At 42.6% G+C, this 25,842-nt stretch overlaps 1 protein-coding gene across 1 annotated transcript in view; it reads right to left on the bottom strand.

The window, feature by feature from the left end:
- The window catches only part of DNAH8 (dynein axonemal heavy chain 8), a 197,386-nt gene that overhangs the window by 132,701 nt on the left and 38,843 nt on the right, over positions 1–25,842 (bottom strand). The window contains exons 20-31 of the mRNA XM_084832480.1: positions 23,154–23,270; positions 20,927–21,071; positions 19,029–19,141; positions 17,726–17,832; positions 16,939–17,038; positions 14,147–14,330; positions 11,779–11,975; positions 9,590–9,716; positions 4,031–4,266; positions 3,840–3,944; positions 3,129–3,242; positions 2,112–2,174 (exon numbers count right to left, since the gene is read on the bottom strand). Coding sequence (XP_084688606.1) covers positions 2,112–2,174; positions 3,129–3,242; positions 3,840–3,944; positions 4,031–4,266; positions 9,590–9,716; positions 11,779–11,975; positions 14,147–14,330; positions 16,939–17,038; positions 17,726–17,832; positions 19,029–19,141; positions 20,927–21,071; positions 23,154–23,270 — 1,608 coding nt within the window. The remainder of the gene's footprint in view (positions 1–2,111; positions 2,175–3,128; positions 3,243–3,839; positions 3,945–4,030; positions 4,267–9,589; positions 9,717–11,778; positions 11,976–14,146; positions 14,331–16,938; positions 17,039–17,725; positions 17,833–19,028; positions 19,142–20,926; positions 21,072–23,153; positions 23,271–25,842) is intronic.

Genomic DNA, 25,842 nt, shown 5'->3' with positions numbered 1-25,842 from the left:
ACTGAGCCCATAGAATCCCAGAGTAGTTCTGATTCGGAGGAAGAGCAGTCGCTCCTGGGAGAAGAGCGCGCCCCTTTTTCCCAGGGCCCGCAGCTGACAGAGATTCCTCCCACCAACATTCCTAGATTAGAAAGCAGTCCAGGGAGTGACCCAGACTGGTTGGATGCGCGGCGCAGACGCAGAGAGCGGCGCCAAATGGAGAGCGTGGAAAGGAGGCGTAGCGCCTGGTTGGCGCTCAAAGAACGGTTGCGCCCAGAGGACCCAAGGGAAAAGGGGAGGGATTCTCCCTAGTCCTTATATTCAGGGGTCTGCCAGTAACTGCCTTTCAAACGGGGACTAACTTAGGGCATAGGGATGCTGCTGCTCAGATCTAGTTGCTACCTGTAGAGCTGTTAAGTTGTAAAAGAAGAATAAAGCTTTGAAAAGAATCCCTTTGTCTGTGTCTGGACTTGGCTACTGGATTAGACTGAGAGAGCCCTCCAAGGAGCCCTTGACGAGGGCACATCCAGAACTGGCCAACCCAGAGCCCTGGCAAGAGAATGCACTGTACCTGAAGCCCTGCCACTACAGGCAGACAAATTAGCACCCAATAAAGTGAGAAACCTCCACCCAAAATGTGCACATGGAACCCCATTTTGTACACTACCCATGCCTTATACTCATCATCCATCAAGGGGAAAAGACAATCTCACTAGCACTAAAGGTACCCTTCTCCTCTTTGATCTTGGGAAACATCTTCTCACAGGTAATAACCCTATAAGGAGAACCTACAATGAGAACTTCATGTTCCATCTATATCCAGTTTTGAGAAGGCCAACTTTAAGGACATCCAGCCTGTTCCAGCCCTTCCAAATTAGCTCCACCCCTTCTTTTATCCTTCCCCCAGTGATTTCCCTTCTCTATTCTGATTATTTTTCATTCATTTTAGTTAGGGATCCACAGGAAATGTACAGCTTGGCAATGCCTACTGCCATCCCCTCTCTATATGGCATTAGGCTCTCCATCTCACTATCTCATCTCATAAATTAACTCAATAATTGCTGGTCTAAGCTGAGTGCTGCTTGTGTAATCAACCTTTAATTTCCCTAACAGTCTCACATATTAATTCATATTAACTGGTTTTTGTTGTTCTGTAATATTGATTACTGATTCTAAACTCTAGTCCATTGTCTGATTGCTAATTCCCCCTGGTCTAAGTGGAAGCTCCCCTTGGCTTGCCATGACTCATAGTCAGAACCAAAAAACACATGTTCCTCTTGTACACATGGACACTACACAAATGGATGGGGACATGCAGTAACAGGGAAATCAGTGAAAACTGCCTCCCTTCTAATCTGTTGGTGAAGGCCCCTGTTGGATCAAAGTCTCTCCTGAAAAAGAAGGGCACCACTGGATTCAATCTATAATACATGGAGAATGGGTATGAAAAGGATCAGTGAATCTATTGGATCAAACTATGCCTGAATTTACATGTGCATGGAAAGGGGTGGCTGCACATTGCATTGACATCTGGGGATAAAACCACACCAAAATTGGTTCTGGTAGTAGGGTAACACTATCATTCCAGTTATCCTGTATTGCCTGATGAACTCTTCTTTCATATTTCACATAGTTAAATAGCTATGCAAGATTTGGGACAGACAAGCAGCTCTCATGGAGCCATATAAAGTTTGGCCTCAAGGTTATCATAATGATAAAAATGTTCAGGGATTAAATCTCAGATTTGATGCAATACTTAAAGTCAAGAAACAACCATTTGGTGTATAGCTAGCCAGAATAATGAAGCAAATCAAGTCACATAAAAGCTGTTTTCTCTTCCCCTGCTTCAGTGTGGGCAACTTGTAATACTCCAGGCTTCACATGGACCCCATAAAAGAATTCCCCCTTTAATTTAAAAAGTACATTCTTAATCTTTACAGTTTCAAAGACAACTCTGAATATATGAAGGGAAAATACCTTACTGTGCTATTCAATACTGAACAAGGTGCTCACCCATGATGTCAGAAGTCATGTTCAGCAGAGTTAAAAACCAAAACTGCTGCCGAATCAAGCATTAAGAGACCTACCCAGGTACCATGCCGCTGACAATTTAACATCTAAAAAATTCTTACCTGGAATATCTGTAATCTATTACTAGCTTCTTGAGGTGGTGTATTTGGAACCATAGGTCCTTCCTGAAATAGGCAAAGAGTAGCCAACAATGAATAGTAATTATTTAAGACTGAAACTTATGCCCTATTCCAGCCTGCCCCAACCTGGTGCCCTCCAGATGTGTTGTGCTGCAACTCTCATCATTCCCAGCCAGCATGGTCAATGGCTGGAGTTCCAGTCATCTGGAAGGCACCAGGTTGAGATAGGTTGCCCTATTCTCATGTTCCTTCAATGTATATAGAATGCCCAACTACTTTGTTGCTGTTGTTTATTTGGTCAGTCGCTTCCGACTCTTCGTGACTTCATGGACCAGCCCATGCCAGAGCTTCCTGTCGGCTGTCGCCACCCCCAGCTCCCCCAAGGTCAAGTCCATCACCTCCAGAATATCATCCATCCATCTTGCCCTTGGTCAGCCCCTCTTCCTTTTGCCTTCCACTTTCCCTAGCATCAGCATCTTCTCCAGGGTATCCTGTCTTCTCATGATGTGGCCAAAGTACTTCAGTTTTGCCTTTAATATCTTTCCCTTAAGTGAGCAGTCTGGCTTGATTTCCTGGAGTATGGACTGGTTTGATCTTCTTGCAGTCCAAGGCACTCTCAGAACTTTCCTCCAGCACCACAGTTCAAAAGCATCTATCTTCCTTCGCTCAGCCTTCCTTATGGTCCAGCTCTCGCAGCCATAGGTTACTAGCCCAACTATTAGGGCGGAGGAATTTAATGTTCTGTGCCTATATGTGTTGGAGAATGTGTGTGTGGGTATACATTTTTCCTCTATAGTGTTTCCTCCAAGCTCTGTGGAACAACAACAGAACTGTTTTTGACTGGAGCTGTTCATTCCTGTTAGTCATACATGACTGCAATTTAAATTTTCAAGCACACTTGCTTTTCCTGAACCTTTATGTTTTGTTCGACACAAGACAAAATTGCATGAGACAGTTCACAATACCTAGTGTTCTCTGCAAATGGTTGAAAGAAATTACCGTATCGTATGCTATTTCATAGCTCGCCACATCCTCACGGAAAACCTCAACTGCCTCTAGCAGCTGACTCTTAAACTTGGGCTGAACTTGAATTAGTTCATCTTGAACACTAGACTGAAAGAGAAATGGATATTCACTAGTATTAAGAATAAAAGATAGTAATACACATACAGTATCCATTTTATCTATTCACGTTAATGGACTTCCCCCACCCCCAAATCCAGAGACTCAATAGAAAGCTATTGTCAATCTTATGTAGAAATAAGCTGGTTTTTAAAAGTTGCCTTTTCAGAAGGATTCTAGAATACATAAGCAGAAGAACTGCAGAGAATTGAGACCAAGAAGGACCAGTTCTCTATCTTGCAGACAGAGGATTCTGAAAGGAATCAAGGGTATAAGAATGGGAAGGGAAAGCCCAAGTAGAAGGCCCTGTAAGAACACAAAGGGAAGGGACATACATCCTGCAGCCATGAAGCCCAGCCCCAAAGAGGCCACTTAGTATGGGGCAGGAATGTGAGACAGGGCTATGAAATAAAGTGCCACATGAACAAAAATCTGCAAGCATATCCAGTCTGGGAGCTTCATGAAGATCCATACACCAAGTTTGCTACTTGAAGCATAAGCCAGTTCACTTTATACACTCTGAGCTGATACTAATAAACTTGTATAAACTACCAATACTAGAATCATACCCTACTTTTATAAACTTACTGCTTTGCTCTGTAGCTTGTTAAAAGAGTACCGTAACGTGTCAACACCTTCTGATTCCTCCTTTGTGACTTCAACTTCAAATCTATTTAAAATTGTATAGGCTTCCTAAAAACAAAAACAGGGTGCCCCATAATTCATATTGTCAAAAAAGCAATATCCACACCTGGGATCATATTTTTGAAAGAACTTACCTCAATGGGCCCCATAATCATGTCCATCTCTATTTCTTTATCACGTATGTGAGACAGAGCTTCCATAGCAAATCTGACATCATCTAAATCTCGAATTGGTCGAGATAATTTTTTCAAATATTCTGTTATAAATGTTATCATGTCTTGCATTTTCTTCTTGTATTCCTCATTTAAATAGCGGCAGAGTAACATTTTCCATGCTTTTGCTTCAATTGAGAGTGCCAATTTCATTGGTTCTGTTAAAAAATGATGGTCTCTAGATTATTCTGCATATGCAAAGTGACTGCCTTTTGTATACCACACATTCAAAGGAATTGCACAAAAAACTATAAATTAGAACAGTGGAATCAGAACAATTATGAAATATAGGCTGGGACCCAAAGAGTTGTGCAACTAGTTTCACAAGTCGTAGGGCAGCCTTCCCCAGCCTAGTGCCCTCCAGATGTTTCGGACTACAACTCCCAGGATTCCTGACTCTAGCCATGCTGACTGGGACTGATGGGAACTGAAGTTCAAAACATCTAGAGGGTGCCAGGCTTAGGAAGCCTGACTTAGGGGTTTGTATTTCCTGAACAACAGTCCCCTGAGGATTCTTTTTCCAAAACAAAGGCTGTACATCCCTCAGCTATATACATTCTTCAACAGTTTGGGCAGGGTACACCAGAATCTCAAATGGGGCCAGTAATTTAAGGAGTATTTTCAAAGCAATTTGGGATATGTTGTAGGGGCCAGCTCTTCAAAGAAAGAGTTTAACATCCTACTGGGCATACCCAAATTCCATTGTACCAGCCCTGCTAAAAGAATTATTATCTTTTCCCTCTTTCCTCCTCATTCCTTTTTCCTTGTGTTTCATGAGTTTTAGATTGTAAGCCTGTGGACAGGGACTGTCTTGTTTAATTGATTATATGTAAGACACTGAGAAGTGGCACAAAAACTCTTCAACTAAATAAATAAAGTTGCTTTTGAGATCTTGGCTATAGTTAGTAAAACACAAGTAGGCAACCCACTCCCCTCATGCAGCCCTCCGAGGTCTTGACTGCAGCCTACCATGGGAGCCTGAACTCCCAAATTCGTCCCCCCATGAATGAAAACCCATCACTCAGCTGTTTGGGAGACTCGCTGGAGCATAACTGGGATGGGATGGGGAGGAAGGTACACAGAGAGATTCTTGACTGCATACCATCTTCCCCATTTAAATTATGCTCCTCCCCTCTGCTCAGCTGACTGGTGCTGGGAAAAGCACCAATCAGCTAAGTAGCAGGAAGGGGAGGTTTAAACCTACTCATCCCCATGCTGAGATGGAAAGGGGGCAAGTGTGTGTCTGTCTGAGTATGGGCATGTGCATTGGTGTCCAATTGTTAGTGTGTGTCTGTGTGCGAGAGAGAGAAAGCGAGAGAGAAAGTGAGTAACTGTCAGGAGTGCCCTAGCTGCCTCTTGCAGTCCCCTCCAATAGCCAACTCAGGACACCGATGACGAGGATTATTTCCAAGGCTTTATTCCTTTATTACTTCATGACTCTTTCAGATACTAATCACTAGCGACTTAGCAAGGAACAGCACTGGGGAAAGATAGCAGAGTAGCCTAAGCTCCAGGTAAGGCAGTTGGTCCCTGTTTGAAGGAGAACCACAGGAAGACTCTGAACTTATGGGCTATGGAGAGATCCTCCCTCCTTCCCTTGGGTCCTCGGGACGCGACCGTTGTTTGAGTGCCAAATGAGCGGAGCGCCTCCTTTCGGCGAAACAGGTCTTCCACTCATCCCCCTCCCAGATGCGAATCAGATTGTAGGCGCCACGCAGGTCCAACTTTGTGAAAATCTTGGCTCACCCCAGACACTCCAGCATCTCCGGTATGAGGGGAAGGGGGTACTTGTCGGGGATCGAGACTGAATTCAATGTTTGGAAGTCATGCACCAGGCGGAGGTCTCCCGATTTTTTGTGCACAAACATGGTAGGGGCGCAGGCGGGGGAGGAGGAGGGGCGAATGAAGCCATGTCTGAAGTTTGTGTCCAAAAACTACCACATAGCTTGAAGTTCCAGCTCCGACATCAAATACAGCCAGCCGGCAGGGATGGTCGCCCCAGGAATGAGGTTGACGGTACAATCAAAAGGGCGGTGCGGGGGGAGCTGGTCAGCCTCCTTCTTGTCGAAAACATCCCCAAAAGCCACAAACTTCTCTGGGAGGATCATGGTAGCTGAAGAACTACCAGAAGTAGACAAGGAGGGGGAGGAAAGGGTTAAGGCCTGGGCTGGGACTGGCTCCTCAGTTGGGAGACAATGCTCCCGGCAGTAGGGAGACGCAAACTCCACTTGCTGAAACTCCCAAGAAATCTGAGGATTATGCTTAGAGAGCCAGGAAACACCCAGCACGATTGGGTATTGGGGAACTTGGCCAAGTGAAACTGAATCTGCTCAATGTGGGACTGGGTGCTCAGAGTGAGTGGAGCTGTAATCCAGGTCACCGCACCTAAATAAAGAGGACACCCATCGATGGTCTCCACTGCCAAGGGGGAAGGAAGAGGCAGAGTAGAAATCTTGTGGAAGTGAGCGAACGTTTCATCCATGAAACTGGTCGTAGCTCCAGAGTCCACTAAAGCTAAGGCCTCCACCTCACCCCACTGGGAGGAGCAGAGGTGAACATGCAATAGCAGATGGGAGGGTGGGGGGGGTTGCGGACAGCACCCACCTGGTGGGGAACCGACCCCCACACTGGAGACACCCAACAGGCTTGGGGGGCAGCCTAGTCAGGCCTGGGGACGAGGAGGAGGAGGATGAAGTGGGGCTGCGGGTCTGGCGTGGCAGGTTTTGGTGAAATGTCCCAGCTTTCCACACCAAAAGCATTGGCGCTCCACGTGCCACTGCTCTAGCTCCTCCGGCGGCAGCGGGGCTTGGGTAGCTCCCAGCTGCATCGGGATCTCCTCCGCCCCCACTGCAGGGGCGGGGGGTGGGGGAGGGGGCAGGAAACGTGGGGGAATGGGAGGAGGGAAATCTCGGGGCTCGGCGCCCCGCTGGGTCTGCCGGCACCCCTCCAGTTGACTATCTATCTGGAGGCAGGTCTGGATGAGGTCCTCCGATGTAGGCAGGCTAGGCGTGCGTGCCAACTCATCCAAGATCTCGTCGTTCAAACCGTCCAAAAACTGAGCCACCATTCCACTGTAAATCCTGCATCAGGAAGCAAAAAGTTGTCGCGTAACTGGAAACTGAGTCCTTGCCCTGCCTGAGGTGGCGAATCTCTCGAGAAGCCATCTGCGTGCACAGGGGTCACCGAAAAATCTGGCCATCACTGTCATGAAACCTTGATAGTCCACGAGAAGGGGGTCATTAGTGAGAAGAAGTCCCGAAGCCCATTTAGCTGCCACGCCTGAAAGTTGGTTAATGATAAAGCCCACACGAACCTGTTCTGTCAGGAAATCCTCAGGTCGAAGGCGCATGTACAGATCCGATTGGGCCCGGAAAATCTGAAAAAGTCCTTTCTCACCAGAAAACTTCTCTGGCAGAGCCACCGGGCATTTGCGGTGGGGGGAAATTGGAGTTGGTGGGGGTTGAACCGCAGCTTGCAGACTCTGTACGGCAGTTGTCAGTTGAGCCACTTGATCACGAAGAGCCTGGTTCTCTTGCGTGAGAGCTTGCACCGCCGAGTCCATGGCAGCCTCCAGAGGCAGTAGGAGCAGAGAAGAAAAAAAGAGGAACGGGGACCAAGCTGTCAGGAGCACCCTAGCTGCCTCTTGCAGTCCCCACCAATGGCCAACTCAGGACACCGATGACGAGGATTCTTTCCAAGGCTTTATTCCTTTATTACTTTATGACTCTTTCAGATACTAATCACTAGCGACTTAGCAAGGAATAGCACTGGGGAAAGATAGCAGAGTAGCCTAAGCTCCAGGTAAGGCAGTTGGTCCCTGTTTGAAGGAGAGCCACGGGAAGACTCTGAACTTATGGGCTATGGAGAGATTCTCCCTCCTTCCCTAGGGTCCTCGGGACGCGACCGTTGTTTAAGCACCAAACGAGCAGAGCGTCTCCTTTTGGTGCCCTCCATCTGTCATCGCTCCCTGTGTCGGCGCCGAGCATCCAGCAAGCCTCCCTCCAGCGCTCTCTCAATGCCAGGGTCACTATCTATCCCAGGAATGCTGGCAGGAGGAATCTCTGCCAGCTGCTGTGCCTGTGAGAGATGAGCGAGCTCCTCTCCCACGGATTGTTGTTCTTCCTCAGAATCAGAACTGCTCTGGGGCTCTATGGGCTCAGTTTCCACCCTGACAGTAACTGAGTGAGTGGGGGGAAGACTGTGAGTGTGTGGGTGGGAGTGCTTGTGGGGGGAGGGGGAAAGCTGTGTGTGAGAGAAAGACAGAGAGAGAGGAGGGAGAAGGCTGTGTGCGTGAGAGTTTGGGGAAGTGAGGGGGACATTGACCCTGGTCACAGCCACCACCACCACCTTCATCCTGCCTCATGAGGACCTCTGACTTACTGCCCATCACCAAATGTGGCCCTGAAGGACAAAAAGGCTGGCCACACCTGTAGTAAAATGATGGATATGATTGTTTTCTCATGTTTTTAAATGTACTCTGACTTTGCATCTACTACAAGAATCTCATTAATTTCAAGAGAGTTGCTATATAATCAATTAGCACTAAGAAATATAGTGGTCAAAGGAAAAAAGTTTCCATTATATCTCTCTTTCCTTTGACAGGGCCAGAACTTAAGAATCCAGAGAAACTCTATACTTCCTGGGCCTGTCCTCAACATTCCTGCCAGTTCCCCCCACCCCCAAACTTCATGCATTGGGCAAAAGGTCTGAAGGGGGAAACTGTACACATAGGCTCCACCACATGATTTAGAGCCCTTCACAAACGAGGTTCCCAAATGCTTATAGAAGCCAGTATGTGTTCAGGTGAACACATGTAGGTTCCCTCAAGGTGCAAGGTCTGGGGGTGGAACAGCGGGAGAGGGGAGATTGGGGCAGCACGGCCCATGCATGTCACCCCACCTCCCTATCCACACATTCTTGGAGTGCATGGAGGATTTGTTCTATATAGGCTTTTAAAGATGATTGGCTAGTCTTCTAACAGCATAGGTTATTATTGGGCTTTCGCCATGATCTATAAAAGGGGTTGTCTGCCTAATGATATTTCAAAATAAATTTCCACAAAATTTCCTCAAAGTTGCGTTGCTACACCCATATTCCCACTACATTTTGTGTCCTTTCAATAAGAAAAAAAACCCCTCATCTCTCTAGGGTGGACAAAGGACAAATCTGAAGATCTATAAACAATACAAAAAGATTAAAAGTCACATGAAAAGTAGAAACTTACAATTCATGCATCTAGTCCAAACATTACTTAGAAGAGGAGATTACTTAAAGTTATATGCACGTGTAATTTTTCACTCTAATCATATCTGTTATATGTTTGTTTCTTTCCGGTGATTATTGACTATATTTACAATATTAATTATGGCCTCTTAGTTCTAAGTAAATTACATATTTTATATATAAATCATATTTTAGTTAGCCTATAGAGTGATCATTTATTTTCCTATACACTGCACACAAAGAAAATGACTTTCATACCTGTATTCAGTTCAATGGGGCCAACAGAAACTGTCGGTTTTAAATCTTCTATTTCTTGTTCAAAGGTAGCATAATGGAGAATTTCTGACCTAATCTCAGTCAGAGAAGGATTACTGGCCAAAAATTGCTGTGAATGGTTGAAACTGGTTATTAATAGATACTATTCTATGTTAAAACAACTTTCAATACTGTAGTATTAAAGCAAATACAACCCATAAACTGAGTTACGTGCAGCCAGGTAAAAACTACAAATGAGGTGCGAATAACAGACTTGTTGATGCCACGTTCCATTTGTCTGCACTGTTCCATTTGTCTGCACTAATTCCACTAGCCTCTTTTCTGTGGCTGCTGCCATGTGTTAACCCCCAAATCTGATATTACCTCCAAACCTATGCCAAAATTTTATGCCAGTTTTGTGCTGTTTTCTGCCACAGACCCCAGTTTTTTTGCTGCCACCTCAAGTGTGAAAATGACATCTTTGGCATAGGTTTGGAGGGGATATCAGATATGGGGCGTTTGTACTTAACACACTGCCATCTACTCACTACCAGGCTAATCTAAGAGCCTATCTCAGCTGCTAAAAGCAAAGGCATACATTTCAGTTTCCAGCCTGCAAATACAATACAGTACTATGCCATCTGTTCAAGCAAACTCTTTTCCTTCTGCCTTATGGTTGTGGATTGTATATTTAGCTCACAATGGTAGCAAACAGACATGGAGGGCTGTTTTTGAGGGGATTTAGGGATGGACAAATCTGTGTCAATTGATACAGATCAATCAAATCTGTATCCATGCAACAGTACCAGTAGGGATCATAAAAAGCAGCTGTAAGGCTGGAAACCAAATCAAAAAAGGAACAGCTGTATCAACTGAATTCCCAACACGTTTCAACCCTGGTCTTCATCAAAGGAAAAACTCTTAGAGATTTTTCTGGAGGATTCCCTCTCCCTTGCTTCTTCCAAAGAAGATTGAAAAGTATTCTACCTTTCAAGGCATTTTCAGTCTTCTTTGGAAGAAGCAAGGGAGAGCAATTCTTTTTTTGCTCATTTTTGTGAGCAATTCTCCTAATGCATGCATTTTTATGCAAATTTTCCTAATATCCACATTTTTGAAAAATATTTTCATTTCATTTCATTTCATTTTATTTATTATATTTCTATACTGCCCATAGCCAAAGCTCTATGGGTGGTTCACAAAAATTAAGTTTTATATTATATTTTCCTAATATAATGCATTTTTGTATGATATTTTCACTAATATATGCATTTTTCTGTGCACTTCCCCTAAATAGATGCATTTTTCAATGCATTTTTTGACTGGTGAACTCCATTGCAAAATTTGGAAAAGTGCAAATTTCAAAGGAAAACTGAGTTTCAGTTTGCGTATTTGTTTGCATATGCAGACTTAGGTAAATTCACATTAAAATGGAAACACAAGTTTTCCCCCCATCTCTAGCCAGGTTCCACCTCAGCATCTTTAGGGTAGATATGTGGGATAAAGTCTCTGACATGAAGGCAACTATAATTTCATTAGGAGAAAGAAAAGTCACCTGTGGGGCAATTTAGAGAGAGAGGCAAACATTGTCAGAAGGGGACAGGATGTACAGGAGAAACTATAATCACTGATTGCCTCATGGACCACTCTTCCCACCAGATGTTATCAATAGTGCTTCAGGAGTTCACACTGTCCAGGTTAATGTTGTAATTGCATTTAAAGGCAGAACATCATCACATGCCAGGTCTTTAAAAAGATGGAGGTATAACATTGGAATGCAATGGTTTGGCAGAAACATTGTTTGGATTCTCCATAATAAATGAGTGAATGAATGATGGCAATTCCAAAGAAAACAACTAGCGTGGAAGCAGCCTGGTGATGAAGGCCTGAAATGACACGAGAGGCCTCCATTGTTTCAGCACATAATAATGGAGACCATGCCTGCCACTGCGGCCTGAAAATGCTCATTTTTTGCATTTTCTTGCATTTTGTCATTTAAACTGAGCTAACTATAATGTTCCTGAAATCTGAATTTCATAGAGCTTTGTTACTAAAAAAACTAGGTTAAGTACTATTTTCTTCTTCACCCAAAGGACACTGAAAGATATCATGCACTCTAGCTTTTGAACCATGAACCAAGTTGGGAAAAGAGTTGTATGGTTAAAATCATAGCAAAGGCTTAGAATATAGTTTACCTGAACTTTAGCATCCCTATCTTCTGTCCATAGAGCTTTATATTTTTGAAAGTCTTGCAGTGCTTCACTAGCAGCTGACCGTACTGAGTTTACTGATGAGGACAGAAGCACAACTAATTTGGAAATATCCTTGTGTTCTGCAACACCTGGATAAAAATTCCTCAACTTTCTTATTGGAAATGAATCTTCTGGTGCTTCTGAAAAAAAAAAGTTTAAAACATAAATTCTGCAGTCTCTTTTCACACTCCCCTTCCATATATTAAGAAAGAGCAAAAATGAGATCAGCAAAAATCTGTGCTGTGCCATTTTTATTTCTTCTTGAACAAAACCCATAGAAAGATATTTCAATGGGATTTAGCTATATTTTACATTTTCTGGACTGTGATCTCAAATCTCTTTATTTCACCTCCTTAGATTATATAGTTTTCAGAAATGAAGATCACGGCCCCAACTATATGTGATACTATTAACCCCACTGTAACTAGTTAGGATTTATTTTTAAAATTTGGAATATTTATACCCTATCTACTAACAAACTTTCTCAAGGGGAAAAGTCTGATTTTTTCCAGAACAGAAGAGTAGAGCAATTTCCATAGCTATAGATGTCTTAAGCGCTATCTTTCCATCTTTTTAAAAGGGCTTGATTTGATGTGGGCAATGGCTATCTGGAATGTGAACCTCTCACAGGTCAGCACACAGTCATGATAACCTTTGTGGTGGCCACCATTTTATGACCCCATTTATTTACTTACTTATTTACTTATTTATTTATTTAAATTGATCTCTTAGTGTTAAAATGCTTATCTGATCTTTTAAAAAATAAAAGACAAGTATAGTGGTAACACCATAATGCTAATGCTTTAATTAAAAATGATTTTAAATAATTAAAAATGATATTTTAAAACCCTTTCCAGTTATTACCATTGCTAAAATGGGTGATCAGAAAGGGATTTTAAAATCATTTTTTAAAATTATCATTATTGTATCATAGTGTTATAACAGTGCAATACCATAATATAAAACTGTATAGCATCATGGTGCTGTACTGCTATAGATGTCTTTACTTTAAAAAAATATATATTACTGGAAAAGCATTTTAGTGCTAATTAAATGATCTTTAAAAAGAAAAAAACCCCTAAGATCATAAAATGGTATCCACCACAAGCACATAGTGAATGTGCGCTGAGATTCAAATGGCCCCGCCCACAGCAGCTATGTCAGACCCATTGGTGTGGCCAGAACACAGCAGGATTGTGAGGATCCACCAGGGCTCACTGCCTCCTCCTGGGCTCCCATGGTCCAATCGGGGTGGCCACGGATGGTGATGGCCTGATCTGATAAGTTAGATGGCCATCACTCCTCCGCAGTCCATTCTGACCACCTTGATGTGATGCAACTGGGCGTGGGTGAAGTTGGCAGGGAGTGGCAAAGAGACAGTGAAGGGAAAGACAAAAGGGAGAGAAACAGAAAGGCAGCTGGGGGGAGTGGAGTAAAAGATTGCCAGGGAAAAAGGCAGAGATGAAGTGATTGGAGACAGAGAAGGGGAAAGGAGGCAAGTAAGGGAGAGACAGTGTGGAGAGAGGCCAGGAGGAGGGAAGAGGTTGTTTATCTGGTGGCCAGCCACTCCCTGTATGCTTATCTATCAATCTTGGCAGTCTGGGGAAAGTGAACTCAAGGCTTCACAGGAAGACAGTCTTGATTATCAACCCTGTTTTGTGGAGGAACAAGCTAACCAGACAGAAGAAAGATGGTCCTGTAGGGAGAACCCTGAACCTGAGCCCGCAAGCCTGAATAGTCAAGGATGGAGGTGGTGGATAGTGGGAAGGCCTCCTTCTAAAGGAAAACCACCAGGCAAGCTTCAGGACAAAGAGCGAATTGCTTATGGTCTGAGTCAAGAGGACAAACCCTTAAGGAAAGAGCCTAGTCCCTTTAGGCATCGTGGTTTCATTACAAAGAGAAGGCAGGAACAAAATACTTGGTACTCATTAAAAAGACTTGAGGCCAGTGGTGTAACTAAGCTAAATCTTAAATAAAAATATATGTTTAAATGCATTATGAGTTTCCTGAATCTCATGAACCACGATGGGTTTGACATGCTTCTCCTGAGTACAGGGATGAATAAATAGAAAAAGTGCAATATTTCCAAAGTGTGGGAAGTCAGTTGCAATTTCACTTATCACTTACTTATGTATGAGCTACTTATCTAAGAGCAAGCTCCACTGAACACATTGGTACTTCTATATGAAAATGCATAGGATTACATTGTTAGTCTCTTCTAGGTCAAATGTGGTTTTAAAGAACAAGTTTTTTTTAGAAGCAATGGCATTTTTATAAAGGAAAAGAAAAGGAGAACAATAAATTATCTCACTCTCTTCTTTTTTTAGTCCTTTCCCTCCTATTGTGCTAGGTGTTGGAGCAATGCTTTCCAGGTTGGTATTAGATTTTAGCAGATGCTGCTGTCCCCAGTGTGCCACACCACGGCTTACATCCAGTGTCAACTGAATCATGCGATTGATGGCTTGCTGTATATCATCTAAACTAGGCACCATTACCTATACACAATACAAAGATGCTTTCATTAAACACAATGCAACTCAAACTCAAATGGAGGATTGATTCTGATGATCAGCTGCCAGCTCAGTTGTGCAAACAAATGCTCATACAAGTGGTAGACTCATGTGAACTGTGAAACATCAGAACTGCAAATTCAGATGAGATTGGAGTTCCCCTTCCATACACTGGGGGTCCATCCAGACAGATGGTTCCTAGTGCTACCAATCAAAAAACATTGTGTAGTTATTCTGTATTTTCCTCCTTAACAGATTTGTTTGTGGAAACCAAAAAGGCAGAAGAAGCAATGGAAAAACATGGGAGGGCTACAAATGCCCCCCAACCCCTAATTCGGTGAATGAGACAGAGCGATTGCATGTTAAAAGCCTTATATGGAAGTACCTTGGAAAATAAAAGATGCGTTGGAAGAGGACTCAGGAACCCAAATCTCATGTGACGCTGCAGGTCCATTACACCTAAGTAGATTGTTCAAGTTGTCTTTCTGTTTTTTTCTGTAGGGGAGCTAAGAGCTGATTGTATACTGACTGTAGTTCCTCTCTACACCAGTACTGCCACTTACTGAAATGGGGCCAACATCTGAAGGCCCGTATGTTCCCTACCCCTGCCCTAAGAGGAGTGTTCCTGTTCAGGGCTTCAACCAGACTGGAAGAGGAGCCTTGTAGTGCTGTCCAAACCTCTTGTGGGTGGGATGGTGGTTCAGGAGCAGGGAAGGAGTAAAGGATACCTTCCCCAACCCCAAGGCCTCTGCCTGCTCTACTATATGGCAGCAGAAGGCTGGCAGGGGACGGGACGGGACATAGTTCTGGAGAATGTGAAAGGGAAAATCTGTCCTTTTATTTTCCTTCCTCCTGCAATATTATTGCATAGCATATGTGTGTGTGTGTGTGGGGGGGGGGACTACACAGCATGCATCTTGTGCCCAACTTTCAACCCAGCCCTCTTTCAGAATATTTACTAAAAGCTGTCAGGGGCTTGAACAAATGAATGCCTTCTCTTCCATTAACATCTATTTTTGGTTTGGTTCTCAAGTGACATGCAAACATTCTGTATCTCTCAACTGACAGCCAGTGTGGTGTAGTGGCAAGAGTGTTAGACTGGGAGCCGGGAGATCCAGGTTCTAGTCCCCACTCGGCCATGGAAGCTCGCTGGGTGACTTTGGGCCAGTCACACACTCTCAGCCCAACCCACCTCACAGGGTTGTTGTTGTGAGGATAAAATGGAGAGGAGGAGGATAATGTACGCCGCCTTGGGTTCCTTGCAAGAGGAAAAAAGGTGGGATATAAATGCAATAATAATAAAAAAACTGCTCTCACAGCCTGAACGTTAATTGTCAAACATATATTTCTGTATAACTAGAGAGTTTTCCAAGTATGTAGAACCCATTCCCTTATTTTGTGTTGGCCCAGTTTCACTTCCATTCAGCCACCAAACTTGCTATTAGAGGGAACAAGAAGGACCTGCAGCAAAATGTTGAAATGTATCTTCCCTCCTAAAAGGAATGTTCCTCTTCAGTGCTCCAGCTGACAGTTCTCTCCAAGTAGGGCATCTCACTCTCTTCTTCTGCTCCCTCCCCCAACACTCCATGTTTCTTTTCCAACTGTAACTCTTTTCCATGGCTACTGAACATTCTCAGTCCTCACACGGCTGGGCGGTGGTGGTGCGAGGGGAAGATGTTTCCTTGGATTTGTAAAAATATTTATTTGTACTATTGAAAACCTCATGGTTCCCCCAAGCATGTGAATTTGTTGTTGTTCAGTCGTTAAGTCGTGTCCAACCCTTCGTGACCCCATGGACCATAGCACGCCAGGCCTTCCTGTCCTCCGCTCTCTCCCGGAGTGTGCTCAAGTTCATATGCATGTGAATACTTCCCTCTTATTTCTCAGTGGCCCTGTTTTGACTACAATCCTGGTGGAAATCACTGTTATGAACAGAAGAAGTGATGTGATGTTGCTGATATGTGACTGAGGCAGCCCCACATCTCTTTCTCTCCCTCTTTCCTATGATGTCTAGTAAGTAACATGACCTCATTGTACTTTAGGTTTCTGCACCCCCCACCCCACAAGCAGCAGTCAATGAAGTGGGGCAGGGAAGCTCAAATGCATGATAACATCATGTTATATGTTCTAATTTATTCAACATTATGACAAAGATGCCACACATCTCTTGTTATGTTCAGTTCTGCCCTGAGTTTTTGCCACCTTTGTGATTTGATGCTGTGAAAGAGATGATAAAGAGTCTTGAAACACCTTAAGGATAATGTATTGCAAAATGAGCTTTCATGGGTAAGAACTTATTTAATTGCATGCATGAAATTTATACTTCTATTTTCTATTTGTGTATTTAGTATTCCGTTCTCCTTATGTTTCACTTCTGTTTCATTTTGTTACCAGCCCAGCAAAAAGATATCCTGTTGAATATTTAATCTTTGTAATATTTCATATTTTTTTAATCATCTGCAGATTTTGTGCTTTGTACGTTTCTTCATCCAAACCTTCAATAAACATATTGAACAGCACTGCACAAGTCAGGGTATTCAAAAGAAATTCACAAATGATGGCTTACATCTTCTTGATTGCATAAATCACTTACCACATGTGGAATAGCTAAATGCACTTCAGCTTTTAAAAATGAAACAACATCTTCAGGTTTGGTAGCTGTCTGAGGTAAATAAGGTGGTCGTCCAAATGAGCTGGAGCTGGAAAAGAAATGGAGATTATACTATGTATTAAACTAAATACAAGAACATGAGTGGAAACCAGTGCTGGACATGTCCCTGACTTCTCAGGAAGTTTCATTTCCAGTCACATCATCAGTCCTGTGGGATAAAAGCCCTTCCCACTGGTTCAGGATTATGAGGCATGTTCATAGAGAGATCAGAAGACACCCCCCAGTCCAATCACAGGGTGGACTGAAAATTCTGCCAAGAGGCACAATTTCCCCTCACACAGCCCTCTGCGATTGGTGGAGGGGGACCCCACACAGTCAATTCTAGGACAATGCAGAAATGCTGACCCAGGTGGGAGTCTGGGAGGACAGATCTTCAAGCCATTAGTGGGGTTCAGGGATGGGGTTTCCAATAATGCAGTGGCCATAAAAATGTCAGGGGACAGGACTCTCAGGCTCTGATGAAAGATAGGGCCTCACATTATTCCTTGGCATTAAAGATTCCATAGTCTCATAAGGAGTCACTTAAACAGGCAGAAGAATTCAGCTAGAATTTCCCTGTTTGTTTTCTTCTGCTGGTGGCAACAAAAGAACCAGTGTTTTGTCAGGGCAGAAGAAAAAACAGGAACATCCACATCATTGCAATTTAGTAACATGAGTTGTCAACCTGCATTGAATTTCTTTTAGGCATAGAAACCCTTTTGCCACATACCTTGAAACAAATATTCTTTTTTTAAGAGCATCCAAAGATAACCGAGTAGCTTTCTGCAGGCTGTCCAACAACTGATGACTAAAATATGCAACTACCTCTTTGCATTCCTGCAATTAATAGAAGTAATAGCTTAGATTCCCATCAAAATACGGATCAGCCCAACACTCCTTCTCTCTGCTCTTTATTTCACCAAACCGATTGACCAGCTTCCTATTTACAACTGTGTAGGCCACAGGGAAGTCTTATGAGAGACAAAATGAAATTTCACTCAGAGCCTTCAGACATGCAGTAAAGGCTGCAGCCCTATTCACACTTCCGAAAACCATCCAGTGAACTCAGTAGGACTTGCTTTCTAGTCAACATGCACAGGACTGGGATGGAAGTGTCCTAGTGCACCAAAATAAGTTAAATACATGAATGTATCAAAGTGTTTTAAACATAAGAAGTGAAGATACCAATAATAAGTGTACCGCTTTTGCCAATCAAGTGTTTGTAACATTTGTACCTGCAGAACATATCGTGAAAACATCATAGAAAGGAAAGCCATAAACCCAGTGTGGTATGCATTTGTTTGTCCTTGCCAGCATATTGTGGCTCTAGTCCCAGCAACTGAGGTCATTGATACAAAGGACTCTAGAAGGCCTGGGGTGTACCATCAGGCATCTGTGACCATGAAGCCTCTGGCTGACTTGATACGTAACAAAGTCAGTTGAAAGTTTCTTATGAGTGCTTGAAGGATGCAGTGTTCACTCACAACTGTCATCCACACTGCAGTGGGTATGGTGGGAAGCGAATTACTAGAATATTTTAATGCAAATGTGTGAGAGTTAAGGAACTAGCTAGACGTGATGATAACAGGCCCAGGTTTTAGTACATGGGACACCATCAAACGGATATAAAGCATGGGTGGGGATGGGGGCAATTTCATGAAAGAAGGGATGGGAAAGGATGGTGGCCTTACCAGATATAAGCCCACCAGGAGAAAAGAGGGCAGGAGGAAATGCTTCAGGGGAAAGCATGGGTTGTGGGTGGGGGTGGGGGAAGATTTCAGTACCCCTTTCCCACCTAATCCTTATCCATTTTATATCACCCCAGCAGGAATATCTTCAACTTCATTATATTGTTTTGCAATTTGTTTAATTAAAACAGCATCACAGCATGATATATAATATTGAGAAGCAAAACGACATTTAAAAAATTCCCTTATCTAATTTTTGCAACAGTTTTTTGGATTGTTTTCTGTTCAGCTTCAGTAACAAGTGTGCTCAACTGTATATATCCTTATTCATTTGCAAAGAAACACCTTTTTAAACTCATCTTCCTTCTCACTGTCCTCAGCCTCATCACTGCTAAGTATAACTGAAGATCCAGAAGTGGTCTTCTCCTCAGATGAACTTCCAAATGCAACATGTTTCCCTTCTATTGGAAATGAAATATAAGAGATTTCATTAAATAAAGCTTCAATCAAACATCCTATACAGAAGTGGATACTGTACACATGGTGGGGGATAGAGATTACACCAGCATGCCCCACCCTTGCCTCTGCATTCAACCTAAGATTTCCAAAGGTTTACTGGTCACACGTGTTGCCACATGTCCCAATTCACACATGTACAATGATGAGCATATTTCACATGTACATGGAATGAAAAAGTGAACTTGCCAGAGGTGTGGCACATACACAGTGGATTTCTGCACTATGCTCTTATCTAGATGGGGAACAGTTACATATAAGTTTGGGAAACTTAGCTCAAACACATTTCATTTGGGGAAATTAGCTCATACTCTCTTATTAGATCCCAAACAAAAATGAGATTAATTTTTACAAAGATTGTTTTCAAACACATACATGTGCAAACATTACAGTGGAGAAAAATGACTTGATTAGTATACCCATCCCTCTAGCTTGAGGCAGTAGACCTACTTCACACATAACACTAACTCAGGTTTTGTCTGGCAGATGATCAAACAAACCACAGTTTGATTTTTCAATTCCTGAGGTGTTCATTTCCCTCCTTCTTCACCTGCTCCCTACCTGTGTCCCAAATGCCTTGGCAGCACTGTAGTACTGGCATGTAGAACAGCTGGGGGTTTTGTCCACTCTTGCCCACCGCCTCTATAGCCAGGTAGAACAATCCATGGTTTTGGGTTTACACGTAACAACAATTCAAGGTTTAAACAACCCAGAGTGCACAGCCTAACAACAAAGCATGAGTTCTCTTTCTGGGTTGTTTATAATTAACAAACCTTGGTTTGTTACCATGACTAGGTTTGCACATCATGACAATCCAGAATTCAATAACCCATGGGTTAACTAAACCATGGGTTAGCATTATGTGCAAACTAGGACTTATTTTAAACAGACCTAACTTATAGATAGAAAAGTCCCAGATTGGGGAAATTAGCTTTTGTAAAGTACAGAAGAAGTAGCACTAGGTAAATGGCAGAAAGGGGGATTGAAGGCCTATATGCCAAGGGAAGGAAAGATGCTGGTGAAATGGTGGCACTCAGAGGTGGAAATGGATAGATTTAGAGGACAAAGAAATAAAGCATGAGACAGTTACAGTTTCTTTCATGGCTCAGAGGAAAGAAAACCTAGAGAACCTTGTTTCCAGACTGGGTTGCCAAAAGTTGTAAAAATACCATGGATGCAGACTACCCTTGTTAATCTCCATTTTAGTTCTGGTTTGCAAAATGTGGGACATCAGCCCTGCAAAGCTTGGCCGCCTTTGAGAAATATGTTACCCAGGAAATACCAAAGGATAGTATCCAATGGTGACCTCAAGATAAGAAGTCCTCATGGCAAGGATGGGGAGACCAAACAGAGGCTAAGCAGAGAGGAAGGCTCCCAACAGCACAGTGCTGGTGTGATGTACCACGCAGTCAGGTTGAATGGATAGGGGAGAAGAACAAGGGGCAATGAACTGCAAGTTCAAGCAACCAAGTAAATTAGCAGCAGGGTGAGTGCTTCTGGAGAGTGTGGATCAGAATTAATATATTATATATAATATATAAAAATTCCTGTTTTAATTATTAATCATAAGGATTCCTCTAATCTTATTCAAACTAATTGCACATATGCTACAGAAATTAAACAGAGATTATGGGAAATTTCTATAAATACTGTAAGAAATTGTACCTCGTTTCCTTGAAAATTTCACATGGGCATTCTTGATTCTGGAGGCATATATTAATAAATACCTTGTGTTGGATATCTTCTTACTTGTGGCCTTTTAACACGCTTAACTTCATAAATTTGCTCAAACAGAGAAATCAGTTCCTGTACAGCATCTTCTACATGTCTGCTTTTGTTGTTTAATATTTCAGCCCATTCCTTGGTATGTACCTGTTCATGATATATAATAAGAATATTTACTATATTGTAGTCAAGAAAGAAAATGGATACATTTGAGCAACTTTGTGGAGTCCATTGCTTGATAACATTACTGGTTATTTATTATTAGCATATTATAATAGAACATCTGTTTTAAAATGTATTTATTACTTATAAATGTACAGACTGACAGTTTTTGATACTGAAGCACTTTAACTTTGACTTAACATAAAAAATCAATTAAAATACAATTAAAAATAGAACAATAAAAGTAAATAGCATCCAACCAATTAAAAACCTCTTCAGCATTACCAGTATTATCTCTTGTTATTTTGAATATGAAGTGGATCTTGGATAACAGATCTTGGATAACAGATCTTCTTAAAATATGAATAATCATCCTTAACATGTTGGTCATGTTTTTGTTTTTTTTAAATACTTGCAATGGAATCATGTGAGGACCGGATTCCAGGAGAGACTCTGGAAGTTTACCACTATACAGTAACCTCCTCCATTGTTGAAGCTAAGCCCAATGTTGAACTGACACTACTACTACTACCTCATCTTCTTCTTCTTCTTCTTCTACTACTACTACTACTTATCATCATTTCTACACCACCCAATAGCCAAAGCTCTCTGGGCAGTTTACAAAGATTAAAAATACAGTCTACAGAGGTTACAGTATATAGTATACAAAGACATGGCACCTGTTGTTTCACCCAGGAGATGGGAAAACCTTGATGCCTAAAACAACAAGGTCTAGAATTTCTTTCAGAATTTCACTTAAGTCTACAGTTCCCTAATATAGGGTCATCATGCTTCAAGGTCACTGAACAGCGTTTTAAGACAAATGTTTCAATTTAGAGTGAACAAACATGTGAAAAAACAATAACATTAAAAGCTGTACACTCTGGTAGAGAGATGCAGTTCATCTGGTGGGGAAGTATTAAAATTAATTTAGAATTCTTTATATGATCCCCTATTAGTTCAAAGGAAAACCTTAAGATTCAAATATCTGAAATTATTTACATTTGCCTAAATTTTTTACTATATTCTAGTCTGTGACTGTGTATGCTGTGAGATGAGATGGCTAGATAACAGATAGATAGGCAGGCAGGCAGGCAGGCACGCACATGTGCGCTCACACACACATGCACACACACGTGTGTTTACAAAAACATAGTTTTATTAGGGATGCGCAATGCTGGAAATTGTGTTCTGTTTAAGCCCAATGCGATTCTGCAGTGTTTCTGTTCCAGTAAGTGGTGGCGGACTGTTGCGGATTTTCCCCCCCAAATCCGGAAATATTTTGCACATCTTTTTTCAGGTTCTGTAATTTGCATATTTTTTTATTGGGGATCTTGACATTTGCACAAATAGCATCATAATTTCTTTAAAATATTTTTTTATTGGCAATCTTGCGCAAGTGCACATGATCACAAGTCCACCTGTCCGCTATGTAGCCCCACAGAGGCATATTCCCCATTGGCAATATCCTTGTCAGTTTCATCCTCTCCACACACTGTTTGTTTGTTTGTTTCTATACCACCCAATAGCTGAAGCTCTCTACTTCATTTAGCTCAGCATAGCATTTTCCATACTTGTCAAAGAACTTGTCAATTTCATTCTCCACTATGGGCAGGGGGGGTGAAATTGACAAGTTCTTTGAAAAGTAGGGAATATGGCTCTGCTGGGCTAAATGAAGTAGTGTGTGGAGAGGATGAAACTGACAAGGATATTGTCAATAGGGGAATATTACTCTGTGGGGCTACATAGCAGACAGGTAGGCTTGTGATCATGCACACTTGTGCAAGATTGCCAATGATATTTTTAAAAAAAATAATTACACCACCATTTGCGCAAGTATCAAGATTCCCCCTCTCCAAATGTTTCCCCCCGCAAACTGCTGCCATTAAAAAAACCCATGGAAACTGCATATTAGCTTGACTCGCTACAGATCGAGTCGATGTCAGTGAGGGGAAACGGAACAAAATCTGCAGGACTGAACAGGAAAAATCCACTGAGTTTTCATCCCCCAAATGGCATTCTCATACATCCCTAACGTTTATTTTTGTTTCTTAAAATTGCGGTTACCTCATTGCGTGCCAGTAAATCCTCCACTTTCATTGCATTATCTGGTAGTACAAGCAAAAGCGTATTTGCTATATCTTTCATTGTTAAATCAATCTGCATTTCACATAAGTCATTAATCTGTAAAAAAATAAATGATAATTAATAACATGCGGGTTACTTTCCAGGTTTACACAATAATATTGTTTAGGGAATTCTATAGTTGTGAGTGGAGATGATAATAAATAAGCAAGACACAGAAGTTGGCTTGAACTACAGCCCCATTTATTTAGTCAACAGGGTCTGTCAGGGGTGTCTGTGTGGGGATATTTCTATCATCTCAGGTGAGACCATCCAGGCCTTATAATGTGCAGACTTCTGTGCGTGTACACTTTCCAGGAGTTGGAGCCTGCACCATCAGGGTTCTACCTTCCATGGAAGTCTATACATCAGGAGTGGGGAACAGTTTTTGGCTAGTGGTCTGAATGATGCCCCAAGCTTTCACAAGAGTGAGGCCACACCCTTGACATAATCCAATCTTCACCTGAAGCACCATCTGGAGCTCCTCCCACCAACACTTCAGGGAGGGACCTGATTTGCGATGTGTGGGTTATTCCAGCCAGCTTTGCCAGCCTGGTGCCTTCTCCCACTGGGGAGGACACAAGATGGGTGAAATACTTAGTGCACTGCTCACCCTCTCATTTGGTATTATTTCAATCAGTGATTGGAGATAACAGCAAGGATTCCCCTTAGTGTGTTACTTCCCTTCTCAATTGGATAACAGTGGGGATTCCTCTTCCCTTCAGGGGGCAGGGTGAAGGGCTTCAGAGAGGTGGAGGAGCCTCAGCTGAAGCCCCAGGCGCCAGATGGGATGGCCTGGTGGGCCAAGTTTGGCCTGTGGACCAGAGGTTCATCCTCCCTGCTATACATGTAGGCATTTCCCCTTCAGACAGCCACTCTCAGTTCTCAAACATAAACACAATACACCCTTTTTAATTTTTATCCATAACCATTTAAAATATCATTTACCATAGTATTTTCATGCAAATGTTTTCTTTGAATTACCATCCTATTTTTCCTGATTTTCTATAGTTAAAATTGGTATTGAGGGCTCCTCCTCCTCCAAAACCAACAGTAATGAACAGCTTTCAGAAGGGTAGTCAGTCTCTGCTGAAGTAAAAACAACAAAGTCCTGGGGCACTTTAAAGACTAAGGAATTGATTATGGCATAAACTAGGGTTTATGCCATAATCAATGTATATCAATCATAAACTAGTGGAGTTTTCCCATCAACCTAAATAATAATGTCAAGTGCATTATAACTTTATGGTTCTATCTCTCCTGTAGCACTTTGGAGATTTGAATGGATTTTATATGTTGCTTGCATGCAGAATACTTCTAAAAATGGAATCAGATTAAAATCAAGGTGGATTTGAATTGAACCGGGGAAGGGCCAAAACATACTGGTAGAGCACATGGTGCACATGCAGAAGGTCCCAGGTTCTATCTCTGACGTTTTCAGGCAGGGCTCAGAAAGACTCCTGTCTGGAACCTTGGAGAGCCACAGCCAGTCAGTGTAGACAAGTCTGAGCTAAACAGACCAACGATCTGGTCTGGTGTAAGGCGGCTTCTTATGTTCCTAACCTGCTGATTTTCCCTTCTGCCACCTATATGTTGAACTTCCTCCTGAAACATGTACTCGATGCTACCTTCCTCCCAATTCCTTCTCAAACCCACCTTTTCCATGTGGCTATTGGCTTATACCCTTAATCCTCATTCCAAAATGCATCCACATTTGTTGTGTTTTATTTTAAAAAATTATATACTGTCCTATATGAATTGCTTTCTGGGCAGTTTAAAAAAAGGTAAAGGTGTCCCCAACCAGTCGTGTCCGACTCTAGGGTGCGGTGCTCATCCCCGTTTCTAAGCCGAAGAGCCAGCGCTGTCTGAAGACGCTTCTGTGGTCATGTGGCCGGCATGACTGAACACCGAGGTGCACAGAACGCTGTTACCTTTCCCGCCGAGGCGGTACCTATTTATCTACTTGCAATTTCTTGCTTTCAAACTGCTAGGTTGGCAGGAGCTGGGACTGAAGACAGGAGCTCACTCCGTCATGCGGCACTCGGGTCTCGAACTGCTGTCCTGCCGACCTTCTGGTCTGCAGTTCAGCGTCTTAACCACTAAGCCACCGCGGCCCCAAGTTTACAGTTTACAACTGGGCAGTTTACAACCACATAAAAATACAATAAAAATAAAGCCACTCAAAATTACTAGGAAATAGTAGAATTTGTTGTTGTTGTTGCTTATTTGGTCAGTCGCTTCTGACTCTTCAGGACTTCATGGACCAGCCACGCCAGAGCTTCCTGTCAGCCGTCACCACCCCCAGCTCCCCCAAGGTCGAGCCCGTCACCTCCAGAATATCATCCATAAGTAGAATACAGAACACAATTAAATCAATTAAAAAGCTTGGGTGAACAAAATCGTCTTAACCTGGTGCCGAAATGGTAATAAAGAATGTGCCAGCTGAGTTCCTCAAATGGGGCACCACTGCCAAAAATGCCTTCTCTATGGTTGCCACTTGCCTCACATTGGGTGGCAGAGAAGGACATCAGCAGATGACTTCAGTACATGAACAGGTTGATATGGGAGCAGGTGTTTCTTTAGTCACTTGCTGTGCAACTGTAGAAACTACAGTTTTTTAGCACTTTTGAAA

Source organism: Heloderma suspectum, chromosome 1 (assembly GCF_057233095.1).
Source record: "Heloderma suspectum isolate Gila_16-S chromosome 1, 16-S_ref, whole genome shotgun sequence".
NCBI classification, from domain to species: Eukaryota; Metazoa; Chordata; class Lepidosauria; order Squamata; family Helodermatidae; genus Heloderma; species Heloderma suspectum.
This window is presented reverse-complemented; position numbering and strand designations above follow the sequence as displayed.